This window comes from Tursiops truncatus, chromosome 17 (genome assembly GCF_011762595.2).
Source record: "Tursiops truncatus isolate mTurTru1 chromosome 17, mTurTru1.mat.Y, whole genome shotgun sequence".
Taxonomy (NCBI): domain Eukaryota; kingdom Metazoa; phylum Chordata; class Mammalia; order Artiodactyla; family Delphinidae; genus Tursiops; species Tursiops truncatus.
The window spans coordinates 75,391,486-75,415,188 of NC_047050.1; the positions used below are offsets into that span (position 1 = coordinate 75,391,486).

Consider the following 23,703-nt stretch of genomic DNA (forward strand, 5'->3'; position numbering starts at 1 on the left):
GCTGGGCCTGAGTCAGAGAGAAGGCTTTGGCACTGGCCTCCTTTTTTAGCCAGGGCCGGGTGGAGGGGGCAGAGCTGCCATCCCAGGCCAGCGGGCAGCAGGCCCTGAAGGACAGGGCTGTGTCTGAGTTGCTGTCATTTACTCTGCAAAAGTGTTTTTTAATGAAAAACACTTTTTTCCTACTAAAATAATATAAGCATATTGTAAAAATCAAATATTACACAAATGAATGTTTTTGTTTCCTGTATTTTCTAAACCACTACCCAGCTCCTGCGAGCCTCCTTCTATAAGACAGAGCCACCACCAAGTGTAGTGTTCCAGACTCAGTAAGTAAACACACACACACACACACACACACGCACGCACGCACAGTTTACACTGCAGTGCACTCTTACTATCGGAGCGTTTCTCAGCCTCAGCCCTGCAGTGGGCACGTGGCTGGCTGGCTGCTGTGTGGCAGTCCTGTGCGCTGGAGGGTGCCAGCAGCTGCTGCCCATCAGATTCCAGTCCAGACGTTGCCGGATGTCCCTGGGGGACATTTAATGTTTTGTCTAACAGGACAATGGGTAGGGCAGGTGATGAGAAGTGTTCGCTCCCATTACAATGTTTAAAACATCTGGAAAAATTCATTCATTTAGAAGCATTTAAAGTTTGGATCCTTACAATTCTAACATTCTTGCAAGGTTAGATTACAAGAGCTGCTTTGTTTTCCAGATGACTCCTGTCTTTACTAAAAGGTGGAAAGACGCTGGATATGCAATCTTGGTTTCACTATGTAAGTCTCACTACCTCGGGCATCTCCTCACTGACCTGTGAAAGGGAATCCACCTCTCCCTCCTAGGGCCACAGGGAGGGTTAAGAAGGTGCTGTGTCTGCAGCGTCTGAGCTCCCAGGTGCACAAGTGGGCTGAGAAGGAGCCAGGAGGCCTTGCTCAGAAGGCACCCTGCAGAGAACGGGGAGCAGCCCCCATGCCCACTGGCTAGGGTGGGGCTCCCCCCACAAAGGAATACCACGCAACGGTCAAAAACGACAAGCCAGAGGTCACACACATTCCAAGATCTCCATGGGATCGAAGAGAAAATATTAAGTAAAAAAAGGCAAGGCACAAACGTGTACTTAATATGCAGCTATCTGCACAAGAAGGGGTGAAAAAAATATGTGAACAATCCCTGGAGCGATTTTACAAGGAGAATTGCCTCCTGGGAAAGTAACCAGGATCTGGGGAGAAAGAGATTTTTCTCCCTATAATTCTTTGTATCTTTTGAACTTTGAAACACTTAAAAAAATAGAACTTATATTTTAAAATAAGAAAGGAAAAAGTCCTGCAAACAAAACTGAAGGGGGGCTTCCCTGGTGGCGCAGTGGTTGAGAGTCCGCCTCCTGATGCAGGGGACACGGGTTCGTGCCCCGGTCCGGGAAGATCCCACATGCCGCGGAGCGGCTGGGCCCGTGAGCCATGGCCGCTGAGCCTGCGCGTCTGGAGCCTGTGCTCCGCAACGGGAGAGGCCACAACAGTGAGAGGCCCGCGTACCGCAAAAAAAAAGGAAAACAAACTGAAGGGACTTCCCTGGTGGTGCAGTGGTTAAGAATCCTCCTGCCAATGCAGGGGACACGGGTTCGAGCCCCGGTCCGGGAAGATCCCACATGCCGCAGAGCAACTAAGCCCGTGCGCCACGACTACTGAGCCTGCGCTCTAGAGCCCGCGAGCCACAACTACTGAAGCCTGCATGCTCTAGGGCCTGCATGCCGCAACTACTGAGCCCGCATGCTGCAACTACTGAAGCCCATGTGCCTAGAGCCCTTGCTCTGCAACAAGAGAAGCCACCGCAATGAGAAGCCTGTGCACCGCAATGAAGAGTAGCCTCCACTCGCCGCAACTAGAGAAAGCCCGCGCGCAGCAACGAAGAGCCAACGCAGCCGAAAAAACAGAACAAAAAAACAAAACTAAAGCTTGCCAGAGGGGCTGAGGACTGGAGTCCCACCCCATCAGGTAAAAAGGTGTCAAGTCATGTAGAACACAGGCTCCCACAGGTGCTCACTGACCCACAAAAGCCATGACCTTTGTTCTCGTTCTCTCTCTCTCTCTCTCTCTCTCACTCTCTATCGTGTGCGCGCGCTCGCTCGCTCTTTTTCTTGGCTGTGCCCCGCGGCTTGTAGGACCTTAGTTCCCTGACCAGGGATTGAACCCAGGCCCCGGCAGTAAAAGCGCCAAGCCCTAACCACTGGACGGCCAGGGGATTCCCAAAGCTGTGACCCTGGAAGCTGAGCCCCACCATCTGCGCTGCAGCTACAGGGGAGGTGCCAGGAGGAAAGGAGAGAAGAACTTCTCGTGAGTTCTAAGGGGCTCAAGGGTCAGGACCGTACTGACCAGAACCAGAGGTCAAATGGGCAAGAACCAACAGACAGAACTGTGCCCGTGACTAAACTGACGTACTTGCTCCCACATACTTCCAAAACAACAGTTAGAAAGCAGAAAAGCGGCACGAACTTCTGGAGAGCAACTCGTCACTGGCAGAGTACCCATCATACAAAGAATGATGCTTTTAAAATTTTGATGAGATAATAAAGTTTACCTTTTGAAAAGAAAAGGGGTGATTCAGAAAACTTTAAAAGGGTTAAGGAAACCAGTCCTTTACGAAGGCCCATGGCTGTTACAGGTTCACACTGGGTCAGGAAGAATCCTTTACCTTGACCATGGTCTACACCTGAGGATGTGTGCGTGTGGGTCAGGTGCTGCCGCTCCAACATCGACGTTCAGACGCACACTCCCAACACCCACAAACAGCCCACCCGGCCGTCCACCTACCCGGCCCCCGTAGAGGATGGAGGGCGGCTGGAGGACCCGCCCGGTCACGTCGGTCATCTCGTCTCTGACCATGATTCCAAACTCACGGACATACGGGTCTGTGTTAAAGCTGGCACTTCGCATCTTGAAAAGGGAAGAAGGAAAGGCACAGAGTCGGGTGGACTTCGCTTCCTTCCAGAAGCCCAGTCTGTCCAAAGCATCGGGGGGCCTTGCCCTGGGCACCCTGAGCTGGCGTCCCCAGGGTGTCCCCACCCGAGGATGTGACGCTCACCAATTTGCTAATCTCTTCCTGCCGATCGGGGGCTGACCTGGCAGTCGCTCTGATCATGGTTGAGGTCTGATTGTCGGTCAGCTTTTTTATACATCTCTGTCCCGCCACTATGTTACAGACCTATGAAGAAACGCAAGAACCGGGTGTCAGCAGCGGGCTGGGAAGCGGGCACGGGTCTGAGGCCAAGCGCGAGAGCTGGCGCCCAGCTCTGCCCGTGACACACCTGTTCCTCACGGGTGAGCTGTGAGGCGCCACACAGACGCCAGTGTGGAGGCTGTTCCTGAGACCCACTAGGAACCGCACACGGGCGGAGGCCCTCCGGCCCAAGGCAGAAACCACCCGAGGAGACCCAGCACAACAGAAGCGCGAGCCGGGAACTGCGCCGCTGAAAGCAGCACCACCCAGCAGCGGGCTGGGGTTGGCCTGTGTCCTCACCCTGGGTTGTGCGGACCCCCGTCCTCAGACACCGGGCTGTAGTACAGAGCTGCGGGGGATGGGAAGGAAGTCTGCCTCCTGCACCCAGCACAGGCAAAACCAAACCAAGGGCCAGGTGTTCCAGTAACTGGACAAATACCGAGAATTTAAAACACTACCAGAAAAGACTTAAAAACTTGTGTCCTAGTTTCAGCATTTGATCTTTTCCCAGGCAAGGATTTTTCAAACCAGAAGTGATTCCTGAGCACGTTTTACTGGGTGCCAGGGGCCTGCTGGGCACACACGTATGGTCTCGACCTTCACACGAATTCTGTAAGTTACCAAACCCATCTTATTAGTGCAGAAACTGAGGCTGGACCACATCTGTTAACCTGTCCCAGGTCCCCCAGTGGCAGGAATAACAAGGTTTGGGCCCGGGGTGCCAGCGGGACCCCTGCCCCGGAAGTTCTCCTCCCAGCCCACAGAGATGGAGGGAGGGGGACTTGCCTCTAGGGGAAGGTAGGTGTGTTTCTGCTCCTGTCCGACTTGTAAACATGGGAGGTGAGGGTAGCGCAGAACCAGCTTGTGCCTATCCTTAAAGTACTGGGCCACCGTGCACTCCACCGTCTGCCCGCTCTCCTGCTGCAGCGGGAACCTGGGGAAGAAAGAGGCGGCTCAGCCCCGGAGCTTCCCAGGCCCCCAGGGGATGGGTGACCAAGACCCACGTGCCCGCTCACACAGGGATGCTTTGTGGGTCTGCCTTCTTAGGGCTGAAGAAGGTGGAGGGTGATTCAAAGCACCTCCCTGGGGGTCAAAACCAAATCATGCCCTCTGGCTTATCTGAACATTCCCAAGTCCCTAAACTTTCGTTTTATCTCTGGAGTCGGGAAGTGAAAAGCACCCGCACAATATGCAATATACAATATGCAATACATATTACAATATGCAACAATCACAAACGACGCATACACCTGGAGTACACGGAAAGGACTCAGGACAAACGACACATACACCTGGAGTACACGGAAAGGACTCAGGGCAAACGACACATACACCTGGAGTGAGTACACGGAAAGGACTCAGGACAAACGACGCATACACCTGGAGTACACGGAAAGGACTCAGGACAAACGACGCATACACCTGGAGTACACGGAAAGGACTCAGGGCAAACGACACATACACCTGGAGTACACGGAAAGGACTCAGGGCAAACGACGCATACACCTGGAGTACACGGAAAGGACTCAGGACAAACGACACATACACCTGGAGTACACGGAAAGGACTCAGGACAAACGACACATACACCTGGAGTACACGGAAAGGACTCAGGACAAACGACACATACACCTGGAGTACACGGAAAGGACTCAGGACAAACGACGCATACACCTGGAGTACACGGAAAGGACTCAGGACAAACGACACATACACCTGGAGTACACGGAAAGGACTCAGGACAAACGACACATACACCTGGAGTACACGGAAAGGACTCAGGACAAACGACACATACACCTGGAGTACACGGAAAGGACTCAGGGCAAACGACGCATACACCTGGAGTGAGTACACGGAAAGGACTCAGGGCAAACGACGCATACACCTGGAGTACACGGAAAGGACTCAGGACAAACGACGCATACACCTGGAGTACACGGAAAGGACTCAGGACAAACGACACATACACCTGGAGTACACGGAAAGGACTCAGGACAAACGACACATACACCTGGAGTACACGGAAAGGACTCAGGACAAACGACGCATACACCTGGAGTACACGGAAAGGACTCAGGACAAACGACGCATACACCTGGAGTACACGGAAAGGACTCAGGACAAACGACACATACACCTGGAGTACACGGAAAGGACTCAGGACAAACGACACATACACCTGGAGTACACGGAAAGGACTCAGGGCAAACGACGCATACACCTGGAGTGAGTACACGGAAAGGACTCAGGGCAAACGACGCATACACCTGGAGTACACGGAAAGGACTCAGGGCAAACGACACATACACCTGGAGTACACGGAAAGGACTCAGGACAAACGACACATACACCTGGAGTACACGGAAAGGACTCAGGACAAACGACACATACACCTGGAGTACACGGAAAGGACTCAGGGCAAACGACGCATACACCTGGAGTACACGGAAAGGACTCAGGGCAAACGACACATACACCTGGAGTACACGGAAAGGACTCAGGACAAACGACACATACACCTGGAGTACACGGAAAGGACTCAGGACAAACGACACATACACCTGGAGTACACGGAAAGGACTCAGGGCAAACGACGCATACACCTGGAGTACACGGAAAGGACTCAGGGCAAACGACACATACACCTGGAGTACACGGAAAGGACTCAGGGCAAACGACGCATACACCTGGAGTACACGGAAAGGACTCAGGGCAAACGACACATACACCTGGAGTACACGGAAAGGACTCAGGACAAACGACACATACACCTGGAGTACACGGAAAGGACTCAGGACAAACGACACATACACCTGGAGTACACGGAAAGGACTCAGGACAAACGACGCATACACCTGGAGTACACGGAAAGGACTCAGGACAAACGACACATACACCTGGAGTACACGGAAAGGACTCAGGGCAAACGACGCATACACCTGGAGTACACGGAAAGGACTCAGGGCAAACGACACATACACCTGGAGTACACGGAAAGGACTCAGGGCAAACGACGCATACACCTGGAGTACACGGAAAGGACTCAGGACAAACGACACATACACCTGGAGTACACGGAAAGGACTCAGGGCAAACGACGCATACACCTGGAGTACACGGAAAGGACTCAGGACAAACGACACATACACCTGGAGTACACGGAAAGGACTCAGGGCAAACGACGCATACACCTGGAGTACACGGAAAGGACTCAGGGCAAACGACACATACACCTGGAGTACACGGAAAGGACTCAGGGCAAACGACGCATACACCTGGAGTACACGGAAAGGACTCAGGGCAAACGACACATACACCTGGAGTACACGGAAAGGACTCAGGACAAACGACGCATACACCTGGAGTACACGGAAAGGACTCAGGACAAACGACACATACACCTGGAGTACACGGAAAGGACTCAGGGCAAACGACACATACACCTGGAGTACACGGAAAGGACTCAGGACAAACGACACATACACCTGGAGTACACGGAAAGGACTCAGGACAAACGACACATACACCTGGAGTACACGGAAAGGACTCAGGGCAAACGACGCATACACCTGGAGTACACGGAAAGGACTCAGGGCAAACGACACATACACCTGGAGTACACGGAAAGGACTCAGGGCAAACGACGCATACACCTGGAGTACACGGAAAGGACTCAGGGCAAACGACGCATACACCTGGAGTACACGGAAAGGACTCAGGACAAACGACACATACACCTGGAGTACACGGAAAGGACTCAGGACAAACGACACATACACCTGGAGTACACGGAAAGGACTCAGGACAAACGACGCATACACCTGGAGTACACGGAAAGGACTCAGGACAAACGACGCATACACCTGGAGTACACGGAAAGGACTCAGGGCAAACGACACATACACCTGGAGTACACGGAAAGGACTCAGGGCAAACGACGCATACACCTGGAGTACACGGAAAGGACTCAGGGCAAACGACGCATACACCTGGAGTACACGGAAAGGACTCAGGACAAACGACACATACATCTGGAGTACACGGAAAGGACTCAGGGCAAACGAAGACAAATCCAGAAAGAACAGCCTGTGCACGTTCCAGCTGACCTCGCACTGACTCTGAAAGTCGGTTACCGGCTGAGCGCTCCAAGTGTCCGCCCCAGAAAACCTGAGGCCTTCCAGAACAGGACAGTGAAAGGGACAAGCTGGGGCTGCTCAGGCCTCCGCAGCCACATGTGGTGGGCTGAGGCAGGAGAGGCCCACTTGCAGGGGCGGGAGAGCACAGTGGCATCCTGCACTCACGGGGGGGGGGCAGCCCCCATGCAGGATGGGGCCGAGGGCGCTGGGCACAGGGGTAGGGGACCTCTGCCGACTCCTTCGCTCTGCCCGGTGGGAGGAGGTCATGGGGACAAAGACACAGGCTCATCTTGCCCCCCCACTGCTGCACAGGACCCTGGGCGTCTTGGTATAACCAGTACCCAGAGACACACCAGGCACTTCCCACGGAGTGACCGCGAGAGAAACTAACGAGTCCTCACTGGACCCAGGAGGCCTCAAGGTGGGGTGAGGGGGCCACACAACCTCAGACAGCACTGCATCCGTGCACCAGGACGCTTACTACACGGACCTGGACCCCAGGCTGTCTGTGAAGTGACGGGAGCTCAAGACAGAGGCCGCAGCATCGGCCTGGGCCGGGCCACGCTTGTGGATCCAGGCAGCGCCAACCGATCCCCACTCCCTCCCTGGACCCCACTCAGCACGGAGGACTGGAAAATGAACCAAAAAGACCTTCCCTCGCCCGTCATATTCAAGAAGGAAAACTGACGGTGAGCCCCTCCCCCCGCCCCATACAGGGGGAATTTCATTATTTTATTTCACAAGGTGAAGTGTGCTTTCGGAATTTTATAACTAGAATGAAAATCCTTTGCAGAAGTGATTGCTGCAGAGTTTGGACATCTGAGTGACAGTGAAGGTCAGAGCTGGTAAGCGTTTGACAGGGAGGCCGTTTACGTTTGGTGGCTGGCGGGCCGCCGGGTCACGTTGCAGACGCGGTACTTCCTCTTCATCTGCCCGCAGTGCGTTATCTCCACCTTTAGACCTGAGAACACACAGCAGCTGGGTTTCAGCATCAAGACTCGCCCGGGCCTGCAGCGCACACCCCACTGTCAGCCCATCAGCTTTCAGGGGAACCTCACCCACAGACCCACGGCGAGGGCCTTCTGGGTGACCCTCGCGCTGGGCCATCTCACCCCCAGGGACGCCCCCTGCCCCAGGGATGCCCGGGCCAGAGGCAGGGTGTGTCCTCAAAGACGAGGGGCGACGTGGGCTCGGCTGAGGGCGGGGCGTCAGCCGCCACGGCCTTCTGTGCTTCCTTCGGGGTTATTTTTAGCAATGAGCACTGCTGCCGGCCTTTGAACACCCCCAGGAAGGACAGGTGCAGAGGGGCCGAGCCTACAGGGCCTGCCAGCTCTCCGACGACGGGCAGAAGGACACAGCCAGGTCACTGAACCCTGGACTGAGTTTTCTTGAGTGGAACCCAGGCTCGGTTAAATGACAAGGAATCAACGTTCCGGAACGTCCCGAGAAAACTGATTACACTTGTGCTGCAGCTGTCTGGCCCTCATATCTGCACTCGGACACTGCCGGGCACCCCACGCAGAAAGTCATCATTTAGAAATCGTTCCTGCTCTGGGAAGCGGGCGTCCTTGTCCTGCGCTGATGTGTCTCTGAGGGCTGGCTCCTCCGCCGCCCCCTGCCCCTTCCCCTCGGAAACACGAATGAACAAGAACTTGGGAAACTCAGGGCCATGCAGGTCGCGTCCCTCATCCACCGCGGCGGGCAGCTAGTTACCTTTGATTTCTTTGGTAAACTTGACCCTTTGGGAATCTGTCAGAGGTTTTTGTTGTTCTTCAATACTTTTAAAATCCAAAACTTCACACACAAACTCGATTACTGGCTGTGCCTTATAAAATGCTGTTGCCGAGACTACAGGCGGGAAGAGAAGAGACAAAAGCCGAGACGTGACCGGGCCTGCCTGGCCAGGCCACCCCCGCAGCCGGCCGGCTCCCCCTGCTGCCCCTGCTTGTGGACTCCGAGGGGCAGTGGAGGGGTTGGCAGAGGCTGAAGTCACCCTCTGAGGAAAATGCCACGGTGTAAAAACAAAACCCATCAGCCGGTGATAACCGCAGGCCTGGGCTTTCTGGCACTTTCTGACCCCCTTCTGGTCTCGGGCTCCCTGAAGTTTACTGTTCCCACGTGGGGTCCAACACAGAGGGGCAGCCGGGAACCCCCTCTCGGCCCCCTGAGCCACAGGCTGTGTCTGTGGAGGGGGCCCCGCGGAGGCTCTGACGGTCAAGCGTGAGCGCCACTACCTCCGTGCACGAGCAGTGCAGCGCGCCGGGCGCGTGTGGAGGGGCCTCGCAGCCCCTCTCACCCCCCGATGGTGGCCGGGGCTCTGCTTACCGTCGATATTCAGCATCATCTTCCAAAGAGAAGGCCGGACGGACTGATGGAAGCCAAACCACACCTCTCGTCCCCCGCCCAGCGGGTTGGAGCAGCCCTCGGACGCCGTGAAGAAGGAGCGGCCCACGGGGGTGTACCTGGAACGGGAGCCTTGTCTAGGTAGGCCGGCGGGCACACACCCCGCAGACGCGCAAGCCGTCCGCCTGTGTCCACGGCCAACACGCGGGGCACACGCAGGAGAACTTCCTCCCGCGAGCCGAGGACACAGGGGTCTGGTTACACCTCGTGTTCCCCACGCGATCCTCCCACCACGATGCCTCGCCCGCAGCCCTCGGGTCTGCACACAGCACTTCACCTCCTTCTAGGATGGGGCGGGCAGGGGTGCAGGTGCAGGCGACCACAGTCAGCCAGCCAGACCGGTCCCGCCCGGGCCTCGGGGCGTCTGGCACGAGGGCCGAGGACCTCGCGGAGACCAAGCACCCAGGCCCCGTTCCCTTTCCACCCGGCTCCTCTATGCGGGGGGGAGCGGGAGCTGCAGAGCTCGGACCTCGTCTCGGGGGACAGTGAGGTCCACGTGAGGGAACACCCATGCCCTCCCAGGGGGAGTGACTGAAGGTGCTCAGAGACGGAGGCCACCGCACTCTCCAGGGCAGCGGCCGCGGCATCACCGAGGGTCCCCGAGGGAAGACCCTGTCGCCTACAGGCCGAGCCGCCAACCAGGACACACACACTCTGCTTCCCCCAGCCTTTCTCTATTTCCCCCAAATGAAAGACTTTCCTCCTGATTATAAAAGTAACATGGTGATTAATGCAAAGGAATGCAGAAAAAAAAACCATAGTAATTCGCGCCACTCTTTTCGAAAATGGATTCAACATTTTGGCAACAACCCTTAAGAGCGAGGGTCTTTTGCACCCACCCGCCTTCCTCACATCAACAGTTCCAAGCAGTGACAGACTACCTGCAGGGGCCCGGGGACCCTGCCAGGAGTGACAGCCTGCCCTGTGTTTCGAGAACACCAGGGTCCCCTTTAAATCTAACATGGCCCTTCAAGGAGATTCCTCTTACACTTAAAACACCCCTCCCCTCAAACCTTAGAGTTCTGGTCGGTATTGGGAGAGTTCAGTACGGAGGTTCGTTCCAGTTTCAGGTTCTCCTCCTCTCACTTAATTGTTCAGAGTTCCTGAGGCCCTACTGTGCACGCCACCCGGGGAAGGAAGAGGCGTCCCACACTGGAAACCCGAGCGGTGGGTGTGGCTCGCACACAGCTGTCACATGGGGAGCTGGTGTGGCCCTGCGCCTTCATCTGGTCAATCACGAGCCACCAAAGTGTCCTCCTACCCTCTGCCTCAACAAGTTCAAGTGTGGTGATCAGTGAAAGGAATCCCATAGAATAAAGCGAAGTGTGTGGGCATAGGCGCTCCCGCGGTCCCGAGAGGCCCCTCCTCGAGGCGGAGGCCACGCAAGCACAGAGGCTGGAACAGGGCTCCTGAGCGCGAGGGCGACTGAGAAGCAGGACCGAGCCCGCACGCTGGGTGGAGCGGCCGCTGCACCGAGAGACAGGCAGGACCTCTGTGTGCTTGGCTGCGAGCTCCGGCCATTTCTTTTTACATGACAGTTTTTCCCGAGCTGGCGTTGCTACTGCTTTCATCGTATAAACCCCTACGGCCGTCCCCACCCTGTCCCCGAGAACCGGCACCTGCTCAGACAGAGGATTCAGGCTTCTCGGTTCTCACCTCATGGACGGTCCTCACCTCATGGACGGCAGATGCCTCATAACCACGTCGAGGGCTTGGATCGTCTCGAAGGGGACGCTGGGCAGCCGCCCCGAAAGTGCATCGTGTAATGCCTGTAAGCTGACGCAGGACACCCACTTGATGGACACCTTGAAGATGCGGTCCTTCCCTTCTCCTGGCAACGTGACCTCCAGCTCCACCTGGGAGGGGATCCAGAGCACACAGTTACTCACGCTTCCCTCTGAAGAAGCTACAGGGAGGTCAAGGGTGGTGGGTCAGCTTCCAGAACCCCGAGGTTAGGGGAATTCAGCCGGTCCTTCATCCAAGCCCAGGAGAGGGCACGCTCAAGCCCCTCCTCCAGCAGCCAGTGACTGAAGCGCAATGGGAGTCCTTCCCGCCACGCGTGTCTAGTGCTTCCCTAGCCCGATCCTGCACACGGTGGCAGCCGGGAGAAGGCGTCCTGAAGCCGCACGGCAGCTGCTCAGCTGGGGTCTGGGTCGGCCTCTCTGAGGAGGGCACCCCAGGAAGAGGAAAGCAGGGCGCAGGCACAAGCCTAGGCTGCTCCTGGAACAGAGGAAGGGGGCATGGGCAGCTCACTGGGCGTCCTGGGGAGTTACTCTTTCTCCAGTGGGACTGAGAAAACCGCAGTGGCTCTGGGGGTTCCTGTTTTCTGGGTCCCTTAAGAGTCCATAGGCTAGTTTTGCAGTGAATAAATCATGAAGAAAAGCCTTCTCAGAACAGACATGAGGTAAAACGGAACAAAACGCTACCAACAGCCTAGAGGGGCGTGCGTCCCCCAATTCCCTCGACGCTACAACAGCCTAGACGGGCGTGCGTCCCCCAATTCCCTCGACGCTACAACAGCCTAGACGGGCGTGCGTCCCCCAATTCCCTCGACGTTACAATAAAACGTGGGCAGATCACAGGCACTGAATGAAGCGTGTGGGCAGTGGGGACAAGCCAGGCTCTTCCCCAGGCAAACAAGCCCTGATGCTGTTCCAAGGGCTGTCTATGCCCATCTGTGCAACAGGAAAGTGCTGCGGTACCAGCATCGCCAGGTACAAGATGGTGGAGAAAGTACCTTCAGCTACCACAAGACCAACCAGAATTCCCTGGGAAGAAATTAAAATTCTCAGCAAGACCTCAGAATATTTACACAGTAGCACTCAGTGTTCATAACAGCCCTTTCCAACAGAACTTTCTGTGGTAATGGAAACAGTCTTTTCTTGAGCTGACCAGGACAGAAGCCACGGGCCACTTGTGACCACTGAGCACTTGAAACGTGGCTGGTGGGAGTTGCAGAACTAAACTTTTAGCTTCATTAACTTCTAGTAGATTTGAGTGCACACAGCCGCGTGCAGCCAGTGGCGGGTGTTCAGGACAATGGTCCAAGGTGCGCCCTCTGGAGCCAACCCTCGATGAACAGCAAAAGCACTTCTCTCCCCACCTCCCAGTATGTCCTTCGCCCCTCACCACGCCCACCCACCCTGCTCCATGCGATGCCCAGACACACCTTTACCCGGTGCCTTCACTCCACCACTGAAACGGTAACTTATTATTTGGCGACTGACTAATGCACCCTGAGCATCACACACACAGCTGATGACTGAAGCAATTCTGATATTTGCTGGTAATACTTCCCTGTGTTTATGGAACATCTATTGGTAGGGCACAGACTATATACTTTATCCTTAAACACCCAAAAATCCCAGCAAGGGAGACTTGTTCACCATGCGTTATACAAAAAACACAGACCCTCAGACTGACAGTCCAGCCCAAGGCCACACAACCATGAAAGGGCAGACGTGGGACTGGGAGCCAGCTGGGCTGATGTCAAAGGCCCTTCCACTCACCACGTGATGACCCGGGGCGGGGCGGGGGCGAGAGGTCCTGGCACCAGCCTCGCTCATTCATTCACGCCCTCCTTCCCCCTCTCACCTGACAGCCTGTGCTCAGCTCCTCTGCTCACTCTGCACTCGCAGGGGCTCCCTCCCTCCTGCACTTGCCACAGCCCATCCAGACATCACCAGAGCAGCAACCAGACTGCACCAAAGCCCCCTGCACACCTGTGTCCTAGGTGTGCTCCAGCACAGGCCCACACACCAAGCCTGACGGCCCCAAAATGGAAACGGCCCGAGGTCCATCGAAGGGAGAACAGAGCAGGGAAAAAGGAACACGTTCTTCACAATGGATGGATTTCAAGCATCTAATACTGAATAAAAGCGGCAAGCCACAGGGGCACACTGCAGTATGACTCGCCTCAGGGCAAAACATGTTAAAGATGCACACACAGCTGATAAAACCAGTCAAGGAAGGGTCCATTTAACCCAGGTCATCAGGATGGTGGCCATGGGGGAGGGTGCGGGGGAGGGCTTGAGCGTGGACCAGCAGAGACCTGCTCGCGCGTCAGCAGAGGGGGTAAGCACTTCCGCCTATTCAGACATGGTGCACCAAGGACACGGCTAACAGGTGGGTGGAGACCGCACGCTAGTTTCCTTCTCACACACCAACGTGTACAGTGGGCACTTCACGCCTACCGCACACGTCTCCACCCAGCAGCACCTGGTGCATCTAAAGAAGAATTCTGTGAACCGGAGCTAATTAGACGCTTGTCAATGTCATTCTTTAAAAATGCCTCTATAATCCAACTGAGTGGGATTCAGAGGGGCATATTTTCCTTTAGCAAAAGGTACTCCTATTTTTGTTTTATTTATTTTAAAACACCCTTCCTTTATTTATTTATTTATTTCTGTAATTTATTTATTTTTGGCTGCGTTGGGTCTTTGTTGCTGTGTGTGGGCTTTCTCTAGTTGTGGCGAGCAGGGGCTACTCTTCATTGCGGTGCGAGGGCCTCTCATTGTGGTGGCTTCTCTTGTTGTGGAGCACAGGCTCTAGGCGCGCGGGCTTCAGTAGTTGTGGCACGTGGGCTCAGTAGTTGTGGCTCGCGGGCTCTAGAGCACAGGCTAAGTAGTTGTGGTGCGCAGGCTTAGTTGCTCCATGGCATGTGGGATCTTCCTGGACCAGGGCTCGAACCCGTGTCCCCTGCATTGGCAGGTGGATTCTTAACCACTGCACCACCACGAAGTCCTCTTTTTTTTTTTTTTTTTTTTTGCGGTACGTGGGCCTCTCTCACTGTTGTGGCCTCTCCCGTTGTGGAGCACAGGCCCTGGACGCACAGGCTCAGCGGCCATGGCTCACGGGCCCAGCCGCTCCGCGGCATGTGGGATCTTCCCGGACCGGGGCACGAACCCGTGTCCCCTGCATCGGCAGGTGGACTCTCAACCACTGCGCCACCAGGGAAGCCCGAAGTCCTCTATTTTTAAACAGATTCTAGACCAGCCTCCTCTTGGCCCCCATAAAAAGGGAACAGAATAAGCTCTAGGCTCTACAACATTCTCTGTCAGTCACGTCTCAAGAGGCCGACTGGTACAGGCATCTAATATCTTAGGGATGATGGAGATTTCAACAGAAATGTCACTCCAGGGGCAGGGTGGCACCGGGCTTCAGCTGTGACACGAGCCCAAGAGCAGTCCTCATGTCCGTCTGGGCTGCCGGCCACTGGACGCGCTCCACACACCAAGACACTCCAACCTCTGAGCACCCTGTAGCTCTGGCCCCAACCACGCAGCACCCAAGGGCAGTGTGCGGGCTCCCAGCTCTGTAACCTCTGTGGCTCCCTTGGGTGCCGTCTGTAATACGGGACAGGAGGGCAGCCCACGCGCCACACAGATGCCTGTGCCAACCGAGGATGCCGGCAGCCCAGAAGCTGCGACACAGGAAGGCGACCACTGCCAGCTTTTGAATATGGACAACGTTAGCAGGGACGCCACCCCAGGCCTGGAAAACGGTGAGGCAGATGTGAGAGTCAATGTCTCCAGGCAGACCACAGCCACACACTCAGTCCCTTCTGTCTGAACGCCACCAGGGCGACAGACGAGAACTGGGACAGGAAGAGTCCCGCTTGGTGCCGCCGTGCAGCTCGGAAGCAGCACCGACAAGAGCAAGGAGAGGCGTGCGCGGCCAGGGAGCGGCAGCCACGGCGCCCAGCGGGCTCTGCTTGTCCAGACGTGGCTGCCATCCATCCCTCAGGACGGAGTGACAGTGCTGGCAGGGCCTCGGGGTTGCCCGGCTCCACGCGCACAGGGCGCTGGGGGCGCAGGTCCTCTGTGACCGGCACAGCAACAGATCCCGTCAACGAGCAGCCCGTCCTCAGATGACCCGGGACAAAGCGTTGGGAGACGGCCGGGAATTCAGCGACGGCGGCAGGAGAACGACAGGTCCAGGGAGGGGCTGCGCGGCTGAGGAGCCGTGCTTGCCGAGCACCTCGACCCGCCAACAGGCCAAAGCTCGCTGACAGATGCCGCAGGCCTGGGCCTCCCTGGTGGCGCAGCGGCTAGGAACCCGCCTGCCAATGCAGGGGACACGGGTTCGAGCCCTGGTCCGGGAAGATCCCACATGCCGCGGAGCAGCTAAGCCCGTGCGTCACAACTACTGAGCCTGTGCCCTAGAGCCCGCCAGCCACAACTACTGAAACCCACGTGCCTACAGCCCGTGCTCCGCAATAAGAGAAGCCACCGCAATGAGAAGCCTGCGCACCAGGACGAAGAGTTAGCCCCGCTTGCCGTGGCTAGAGAAAGCCCATGCGCAGCAATGAAGACCCAACGCAGCCATAAACAAACAAACAAACAAACAAATAAATAAATAAAATTTATTAAAAAAAAAACTGCCACAGGTTCACTGGAGGGACCCTCAGTCCGAAGGCAGCAGGACTGCCTGAGGGGCAAACGAGGCCGGGCAGACCCTCCACCTGTGGGCTCGCCAAGGAGGCCCCAAGGACGGCTCCCTGGCCCCCACCGCCTCTGCCCTCCCCTCCTGCCCCTCCTCAGACCTGCGACCCTCCAAGTGCAGAGGCCTCACCACCCTGCTCAGACTCTCCAGCCTGTCACCCCAGGTCAGCAGTGGCCAGCGGGGCACAGGCAGCCCGGCTCGCGGTCCGGGGCGTGGTGCAGGGGGAGAAGGGGCGCCGTGGACTCTGAAGGCTGGAACGCCTTCCACGCAGGGTCTGCTACCCATCCGAGTTCGTGCCTGGCCTCACGGGGCGCTTCCTTCTCAGGAGACGCTCACACCTTCCCTGAATAAACACATAGAGGCTGTAGGTCCAGGAAGCTGCAGACCCGCTGGGGGAGGGCTGGACCCAGCAACAAGGCCAACAAATGACACACATTCCCCTTTGCAACTCATGTCATGCTCCTGCTGCAGAGGGTCCAGAAGTGAAACCCCAGACCATGAACGGCCCTCACAGACTCCTCGGTCTCCACGTGGGTAGGGAAGGGCTGGCCTGGTGCACCGGGTCTTCCAGACACGACAGGGCTGGGATCAAGGGGCGTGCGCGTGTGCACGCACGTGTGCGTGTGCATGTGCGTGTGGCGGGGGGGTCGCTAGTAGGAGAGAGCAGGAGTAGATCGCAAACAGCTGCCTTCCCTGAGTAAGGGCCCGGGGCCACAGTCTGTGCACAGACCTGTGCAGAGCCACCTGCGGCCCCCGGGCAGCCGCTAGCAGACACAGGGTTTCCGGGACATTAAAGGATGTCTTCTCTTACTACAAAAGTGCCCATGACACAAAGAAAAGTACTGTATAGAAAAGAGAGCAAACGTAAAATGAAAAAAAAAAAAAGGATGACACTTTGCTCCAAGATGTGAACATACGGAAATAGAAAAGGTTAACATCTTACATTAGCTCTCAAACAGAAGAGATTAATTTCTGCATCTCACGAATATTTGACAGAACCTTAAAGACAACTGGAAGGAGGGGTCTGGAATCTGGAGACCCACACTAACCAAACGCTGTGGCCTTGGCTAGGTCCTCTCAGCTCACCTGAAAAAAGGATGAGGATGGGTGGGACTCAATTTAAGAGACACTGATGCCCACTGAGTCTTGGCAATACGTACGAAGGGCTGCTGTGGGCATCAGGGCGTCCACACGGACATGGGTCAAGACGATAGATGCGAACCCTTGGACCAGCAACAGCACCTATCAGCATCTGCTAAGTGTGGACTGTGTCCCAGGTGTTCTACAGGCATCACCAGGAGAGCGGCTTAGAGATGCAGACACCCCAGACCCTGAACCAGAACCAGCACTTAGCAGAGGCCCCAGGGCTGCAGGAGGCACACTGAAGGTGGAGAAGCTTTTCTTGGGGTGTGTTCACCCATTCAATTGTCACAAGGCCCCTGGGAGGTAGTGTCTATACCATCTCCCCATTTTATAGGGGTGGCAGGTGAGCAGCTTACCCAAGGTCCCACCACGAGTTAAGGGCGAAGCCAGGCCTCGGATCAGACTTATTATTACCCTAGAACCCGTGTTAACGTCCACAACGATGTGTCTCAAATTTGAACACCATACATCCTCCCCACCCCTTCTGAAGGAAAAATACTCCTTAGCCCCTCCTAGTATCTAATTATAAATATGTACAGACAAAACTGTGAATAAACTCCTTATGCTTTTCTTTCTTATAGAAGTTTAAACAAAAACAAATGTGCAAATTAAACACAAAACTCTATAACTCACACATTTCAAATGGAGAGCATGTTAATTAGCAAGGGGTGACTGCTCAGCTGACAGGCACTGGGTCCTGGGGCTCCTCCAAATTCAAAACCATGTCAATCCCCACCCCATCCCACCCCCCCCACCAGCCAGGCAGGGCTGGGCCGAGCACCACTGTTATCTCCTAGAATCACAGCAAGGCCCTGCGGGGACAGAGCCCTTATCACCACTGGCCTGCCCTTGGCCCTAACGACTCCTCCTATCTGAGCGTCACACTTCATCACACTTCCCAGCCAGCCCCGCTGCTGTGGCCATTCAGACGGATCGTCATTAAAATGCAAGAGCAAACACACGTCTGTGGAGAACTTGCAGGAGACCCTCTAAGCTCTGAGCTGTCTTCCCTCTCGGGGACCCTGGGGCTAAGAAGCTGATTGCGTGGGTCATTCTTGAAGGGAATCAGATTCTACAGTCTCGTTGGGATAACTGTTAAATTACGAGTCTGGGTTTTTTTTTAAAGTACGGGTAAAAATGATTTCCAAGCCGTCCTTGGTCCTCCTCTCTTATAAACAAGGCCCATCATCCCAGAGCAGCCCATTGGTTGAAAGATAGGCCAAGAAGTAAGAGCTTCTGGGCAGAAATTTCACTGCTTTTTAAATAAAACCACGGTAAGGACAAAGACAACAAGGAAAGGCTTAAACCAACCGCTACTCCCAGGCTGACTAATTATGAGCATCAGTTCAGATGAATCACTGGCTACGGCTGAACGGCTGAACGAAGGCTGTGTGTTTTACCGCCTTTGTCCCACACACACTCACCTGTGCAAACATACTTCTCCGTAGGTCTTTACAGCCCCGCCTTGTCATCCAGGCTCCTGTCTGGTGCTGGTTTGGGGCATGTGCGTGCACGTGTGTGCTTTACATTTAAAAGTTTAGTGGTTTCAAGAAGTTCTCAACGTCTTTCTCTGCACTTAGACAACTTAACCCTCTGCCACTGAAAACCACGGCACACGGAAGGCAGTTTCTGTGGATCTCACGATGAAGCACACGACCAATTAGCGGCTCCTTCCTCCTGGGTGAAGTGGTTCAGTGTGTGACAAGAGGACAACGGACTTTACTTCTCGCACACTGCTCGATCCAACCCACCTCTGTGAGCTCACCTTATCCCTCCCAATTGGAAGGGGCATCGCTGTGTAGAGATTCTTCCTTCCATCAAACACTGGTTTCCGATCCCCAAAGATCTGTGTTTTAAAGTGCTGAACCATATGTTCCACTATTTCCCTGAAACAAGACAGAATTCGAGCAAAACATCAATAAAATCAGGGAAATGGCACACAAGGACGACATTCTTCTGACACTGGTTTTTAAGCAATTTTATAAGCCCCGTGGCTCCTTTTAAAAACGTGACTTTCAACTTCCTTGTATAAGAAATCAAACTAGAACCTTCCATGGGTTTACGCTCACTCATTTAGTGACTCAAGCATGGGAGAAGCCCCTCCCCGCCCAGCACTGCGCACGCTGCATCCACGGAAGACTAGCGGACGGGGCTCCTGCTCCGGAAGCTGCTGGACAGGCTGCCACGTGCGACCTGCACACAGAGTGTCCCCCACCCCGCCGACACCGCGGGCTGGCTCGGCCGGGGCCTCGGGCTCCTGCGGTTCGCTGTACAGCTCGCCCTGGGTACCGCTGCCCTTTCAGTCTGGGCTCCGGCACGAAGACCCTGAACGTGCAGTGGAGGTTTGCTACTGTAAGCGACGAAGATTCTGGGGCTGTCTGCTCCTCGGGCGTGAACGGGAGCGGCAGGAACCCGGCGAGCACGAAGCAGCTGTTCTCTGTGGGGCTCCGAGGACCGAGCAGACCAGTGGCCCTACCTCGCCCCGTTTTGCCTATCTGTCCACGGCTCAGCAGAGAAACGCACCACGATGACCAGGGACAGCTCAGCTCTCCTGCGGGCCCCAAGGCCCAGGTGAGTGCCAGGCCCACCGGCCACCCTCTCCGTACTTCTGTGCTTCAAGGGAGCCCCACCCGGAACATCTCTGTCAGCGTGTCCCATGAACTCACCCGACTCTGATAAAGTACACACAGGAAAAGCTGTGGTGCCTGCCTGGTCCCCAAAGGTCCTCGTAAGGGAAACATGCAAAGGACTGGTAGCAAACAGACTGTTAGAGGCTCAAAATCTCAGTCATTATCAGGAAACAGCAGCTCATGGGATGTGGTAAAGAGGGAGATGGATTCTGACAGCAGGGAAAGGGGAGGTGGGCAGAGGAGGGGGACGCACATCTGAGCTCAGCCTTGTTGCCGTAAGGGTATTTCTCTGGGACACAGCCTTGGTCATCTTTCAGGACGCAAGAACCAGAAATTCATTCCATTCTTTTCCTTGAATGAGAAAAGCAGGCCTAAGAAGGGTTTGCTTATTCAAACTGGCTTTGCCCAGCTGACTTTCAACGGTGCTAGTTGCAGGAGGTGGGTCTCCGGGGACCCAGCTAATCCTGCCCCAACACCCACCGCTTGGGGAGCCCCTGGGGCAGACGGAGCCTCTGCTTTGCTGGCTTCACCAAGAAGGCACCAACTGGGAGGTCACAGCCCTAGCAGGACAAGGACAGCCCTAGGTGCAGCTCTGACCTCCATCCCCGCCGCCCCTGACCAGTAGCCAGGGTGCAGTCTCACCTGCTGCTGCACACACTACTCTGGGCCACCCAACACAAGGTGGCCCCTTCCTCCACGCTGTCTCCAGACCACTCCCCCCCAAGCTTCAAGGACCCCATCTTCTTGGTCAAGACTTCACAGTCAACTCAAGTTCCAGATGGCTCCACTGGGGAGTCCCGCCCTCATTCAAAGAACAAATCCGCCAACTGAACTCAAATTTATCATGAACTGAATTAGGAGGGCACTCGCCCCAACTCATTTTATGAGGCTAGAGAAACTTTTATCTCAAAACGCAACAAGGTGATCGCGGGACAATCTCACTTATAAACACAGATGCAGAACAAAATAAGAGGAAGCCCCACCCTCCACTGCTCCTCTCTCCCAAGACTGGAGCAGATCAGCCAAAGCAACGTGGTCCTTCCTAAAGGGACCAGTAAAGTACATTGCAATGAGAAACGGACTTCCCCACAGTTCAGTGTGTAGGTAATAAGGGATAGGGGACAACTAGTTCCAAGTGGCATACACAACTCTTTTATTTGGGAGTTGGAAACACCATAAGAAACAAACCAACCAACTGATATACCATATTCATGGACAGGAATATTCAATTCTGCAAACAAATCCATTCCTTCAAGCCCAATGAAAACCCAGAGGGGTTAATTTTTATCTGATGGGATTTAATAAACTAATTCTAAAATGTATTTGGAAATAACGAAGGATAAAGGCTGGTAAGCACACTCTTGAAAAGGTACCTGGTGGACGTAAAAGCTACCATGACAGAGACAGTGTGGTGCTAGAGGAACAGACAAGCAGAACTCAGGAAAGCATCGAGGGCCCAGAAAAAGACCCACGGACATACAGACGTTCCATTGATGACAGAAGGAGAAGAGAGAGGACAAAGAATACTTCTCAATACCTTGTGCTGAGGCAACCAGGTATCTAGTATTCAAAGCAATAAATGGAGCCCACACGACACAAAACGTTTATCCACGCTAACACTTACTGTTCTCAGCTGAATTCAACTGTTGGCATGGTGACTCCACTTACACACCAAACTATAGGTGGGAGTCACGTCTTACCCAGGACCATCCAGCACCTGGCAGGTTGGCACACCAGGCGCTCAGTAAATATTTGTTCAAAGAAGGAGGCTGTTCAGTCATGACCTCTGGAGTTACCCTGAGGGACTACGAAGCAATCCTGCTCGGGTGACTAATGGTACACAACCCTGACCACCACATGGACTAAGAGAAAGCATCCTCATTACCCACACCATGTCCCTGTGCCTCGATGGCCCGCTTGATCATCTTGTATCATCTTTTGCAAAACATTAGTAGGGATCATTGCTTAATTTTTATGACCTGATAGCAACTAATTCTAAAATGTGAAGGTCCCTTCCCTCTATCAGCCCAGGCGGACTCCCAGAGGCTGGCCAGTGCCTTCCTGTCGTTCTCTCTCTGTTTTAACTGTGGTAAAATACAGATAACATAAAATTTGTCATCAGTCATTTTTACATGTACAGTTCAGGGGCATCAAGGACATCCACATTGTTGTAAAATCATTACCACCATCCATGCCCAGAACTACTTCTTATTCCCCAAGAGAAGCTCCGTTCCCATTAAACAGTAACTCTCCTCACCCCCCCCCCCACCCCTTTCTAGGCTCAAGGACTTTTTTGGACCAGATTCTCCCCAGCGACTGCTGAGAGATATCTGAGCAGAACCACCTGGGCACATGTCATTCCTCAAGTGTCTGTGTTTAGTTCTTTCTTCATATCAAGTTTGACCACTGGAAAGCAAAGTTCCTGTACTACATCAGTTTGGCTCCCTGGACACACACCTTTCCTGAACCTAATTCTCAAGCTATGATCCTGACCTCACTCAAAAGGCAACAGCCCCCAGATACCATCTGTACACATTCTAGAGACTCATTATGTGCTCAGTACCTTACAGAATGATCCACATATTAAAACGTAGAGTGAAGATGACAATGGCAAACGTGTTGGCACCTACTCTCTGCCAGGCTGCACACGGAACAACTCATTCAGTCCTCACAGTAACCTAGGAGGTCAACACCACCTCCATTTTACACACAAGGACACAGAGGCACAAGCCACACACTGCAGTGTCAGTGGCCAGATGTGAAACTGCCTCGTGGTTAACGGGACATGTCTGCTAATCCAGAGAGTCTGAAACACTCCCTGGCAGCTTGTCTGCCTTGTTACCAAAATTCTGAGAAGTTTTCTCTTTTAAAAAAATGCATTCTTGTAATTTAAAAAACCCCAACAGACAAAAGTCCAAGACCAAATGACTTCACAGATGAATTCTACCAAACATCTGAAGAAAAGTTAAACCTATTCTTTTCAAACTATTCCAGAAAACTGAAGAGGAAAGAGTGCTTTCCGAACTCATCTGATGAGGCCAGCATCACCATGATACCAAAACCAGACAAGGACATCACAAAAAACAGAAAATTACAGGCCGATATCTGATAAACATAGATGCAAAAATCCTCAACAAAATGTAAGCAAATCAAATTCAGTAATACATTAGAAAGATCATACACCATAAAGTGGGATTTGTATCAGAGATGCAAGCATGTTTCGATATCTGCAAATCAATCAATGTGATATACCACATTAATGAACTGAAGAATAAAAATCATCATTACCTCAATAAATGCAGAAAAAGCGTTTGATAAAATTCAACATCTATTTATGATTAAAAACTCTCAACAAAGTGGGTATAGAGGAAACATACCTCACCATGACAAAGGCCATAATATGACAAACGGCCAACATCACACTCAATGGTGAACAGCTGAAAGCATTTCCTCTGAGAAGAGAAACAAGAAGACAAGGATGTCCACTCCTGCCACTTTGATACAACATAGTTTTGGAAGTCCCAGCCACAGCAATCAGATGAGAAAAAGAAACAAAAGGAATGCAAATTGGAAAGGAAGAAGTAAAACTGTCACTGTCTGCAGATGACATGACACTATATATAGAAAATCTTAATGACACCACCAAAAACCTATTAGAACTAATACATGAATTAGGTAAAGGGGCAGGATACAAAATTAATATACAGAAATCTATTGCATTTCTATACACTG

At 53.9% G+C, this 23,703-nt stretch overlaps 2 protein-coding genes across 37 annotated transcripts in view; both read right to left on the minus strand.

Annotated features, from left to right (window-relative positions):
• Positions 1-23,703, minus strand: part of AGO2 (argonaute RISC catalytic component 2) — a 110,959-nt gene that overhangs the window by 29,637 nt on the left and 57,619 nt on the right. For 7 of the 9 annotated variants that reach the window (XM_073794795.1, XM_073794797.1, XM_073794796.1 and 4 more), the window contains 8 exons: positions 19,107-19,227; positions 11,429-11,610; positions 9,677-9,813; positions 9,065-9,199; positions 8,225-8,312; positions 3,999-4,146; positions 3,078-3,197; positions 2,807-2,929 (listed from right to left, as the gene is read on the minus strand). In XM_073794795.1, the coding sequence (XP_073650896.1) occupies positions 2,807-2,929; positions 3,078-3,197; positions 3,999-4,146; positions 8,225-8,312; positions 9,065-9,199; positions 9,677-9,813; positions 11,429-11,610; positions 19,107-19,227 (1,054 nt within the window). The other 2 variants (XM_073794798.1, XM_073794799.1) reach the window with 2 other exon arrangements.
• LOC141276954 (uncharacterized) lies at positions 4,156-7,390 on the minus strand. Of its 28 annotated transcripts, none has more exons than XM_073794823.1 (5): positions 7,121-7,390; positions 5,483-6,994; positions 5,101-5,436; positions 4,635-5,054; positions 4,156-4,546 (listed from the first exon to the last, which is right to left on the minus strand). In XM_073794823.1, the coding sequence occupies exons 1-5, from the start codon at positions 7,244-7,246 to the stop codon at positions 4,328-4,330; spliced, it is 2,613 nt and encodes an 870-aa protein (XP_073650924.1). In that variant the 5' UTR covers positions 7,247-7,390; the 3' UTR covers positions 4,156-4,327. The 28 variants fall into 28 exon arrangements, with proteins under 28 accessions (XP_073650924.1, XP_073650925.1, XP_073650918.1 ...); XM_073794824.1 differs by having other exon boundaries at positions 5,483-6,952; positions 7,079-7,390; XM_073794817.1 differs by having other exon boundaries at positions 7,079-7,390.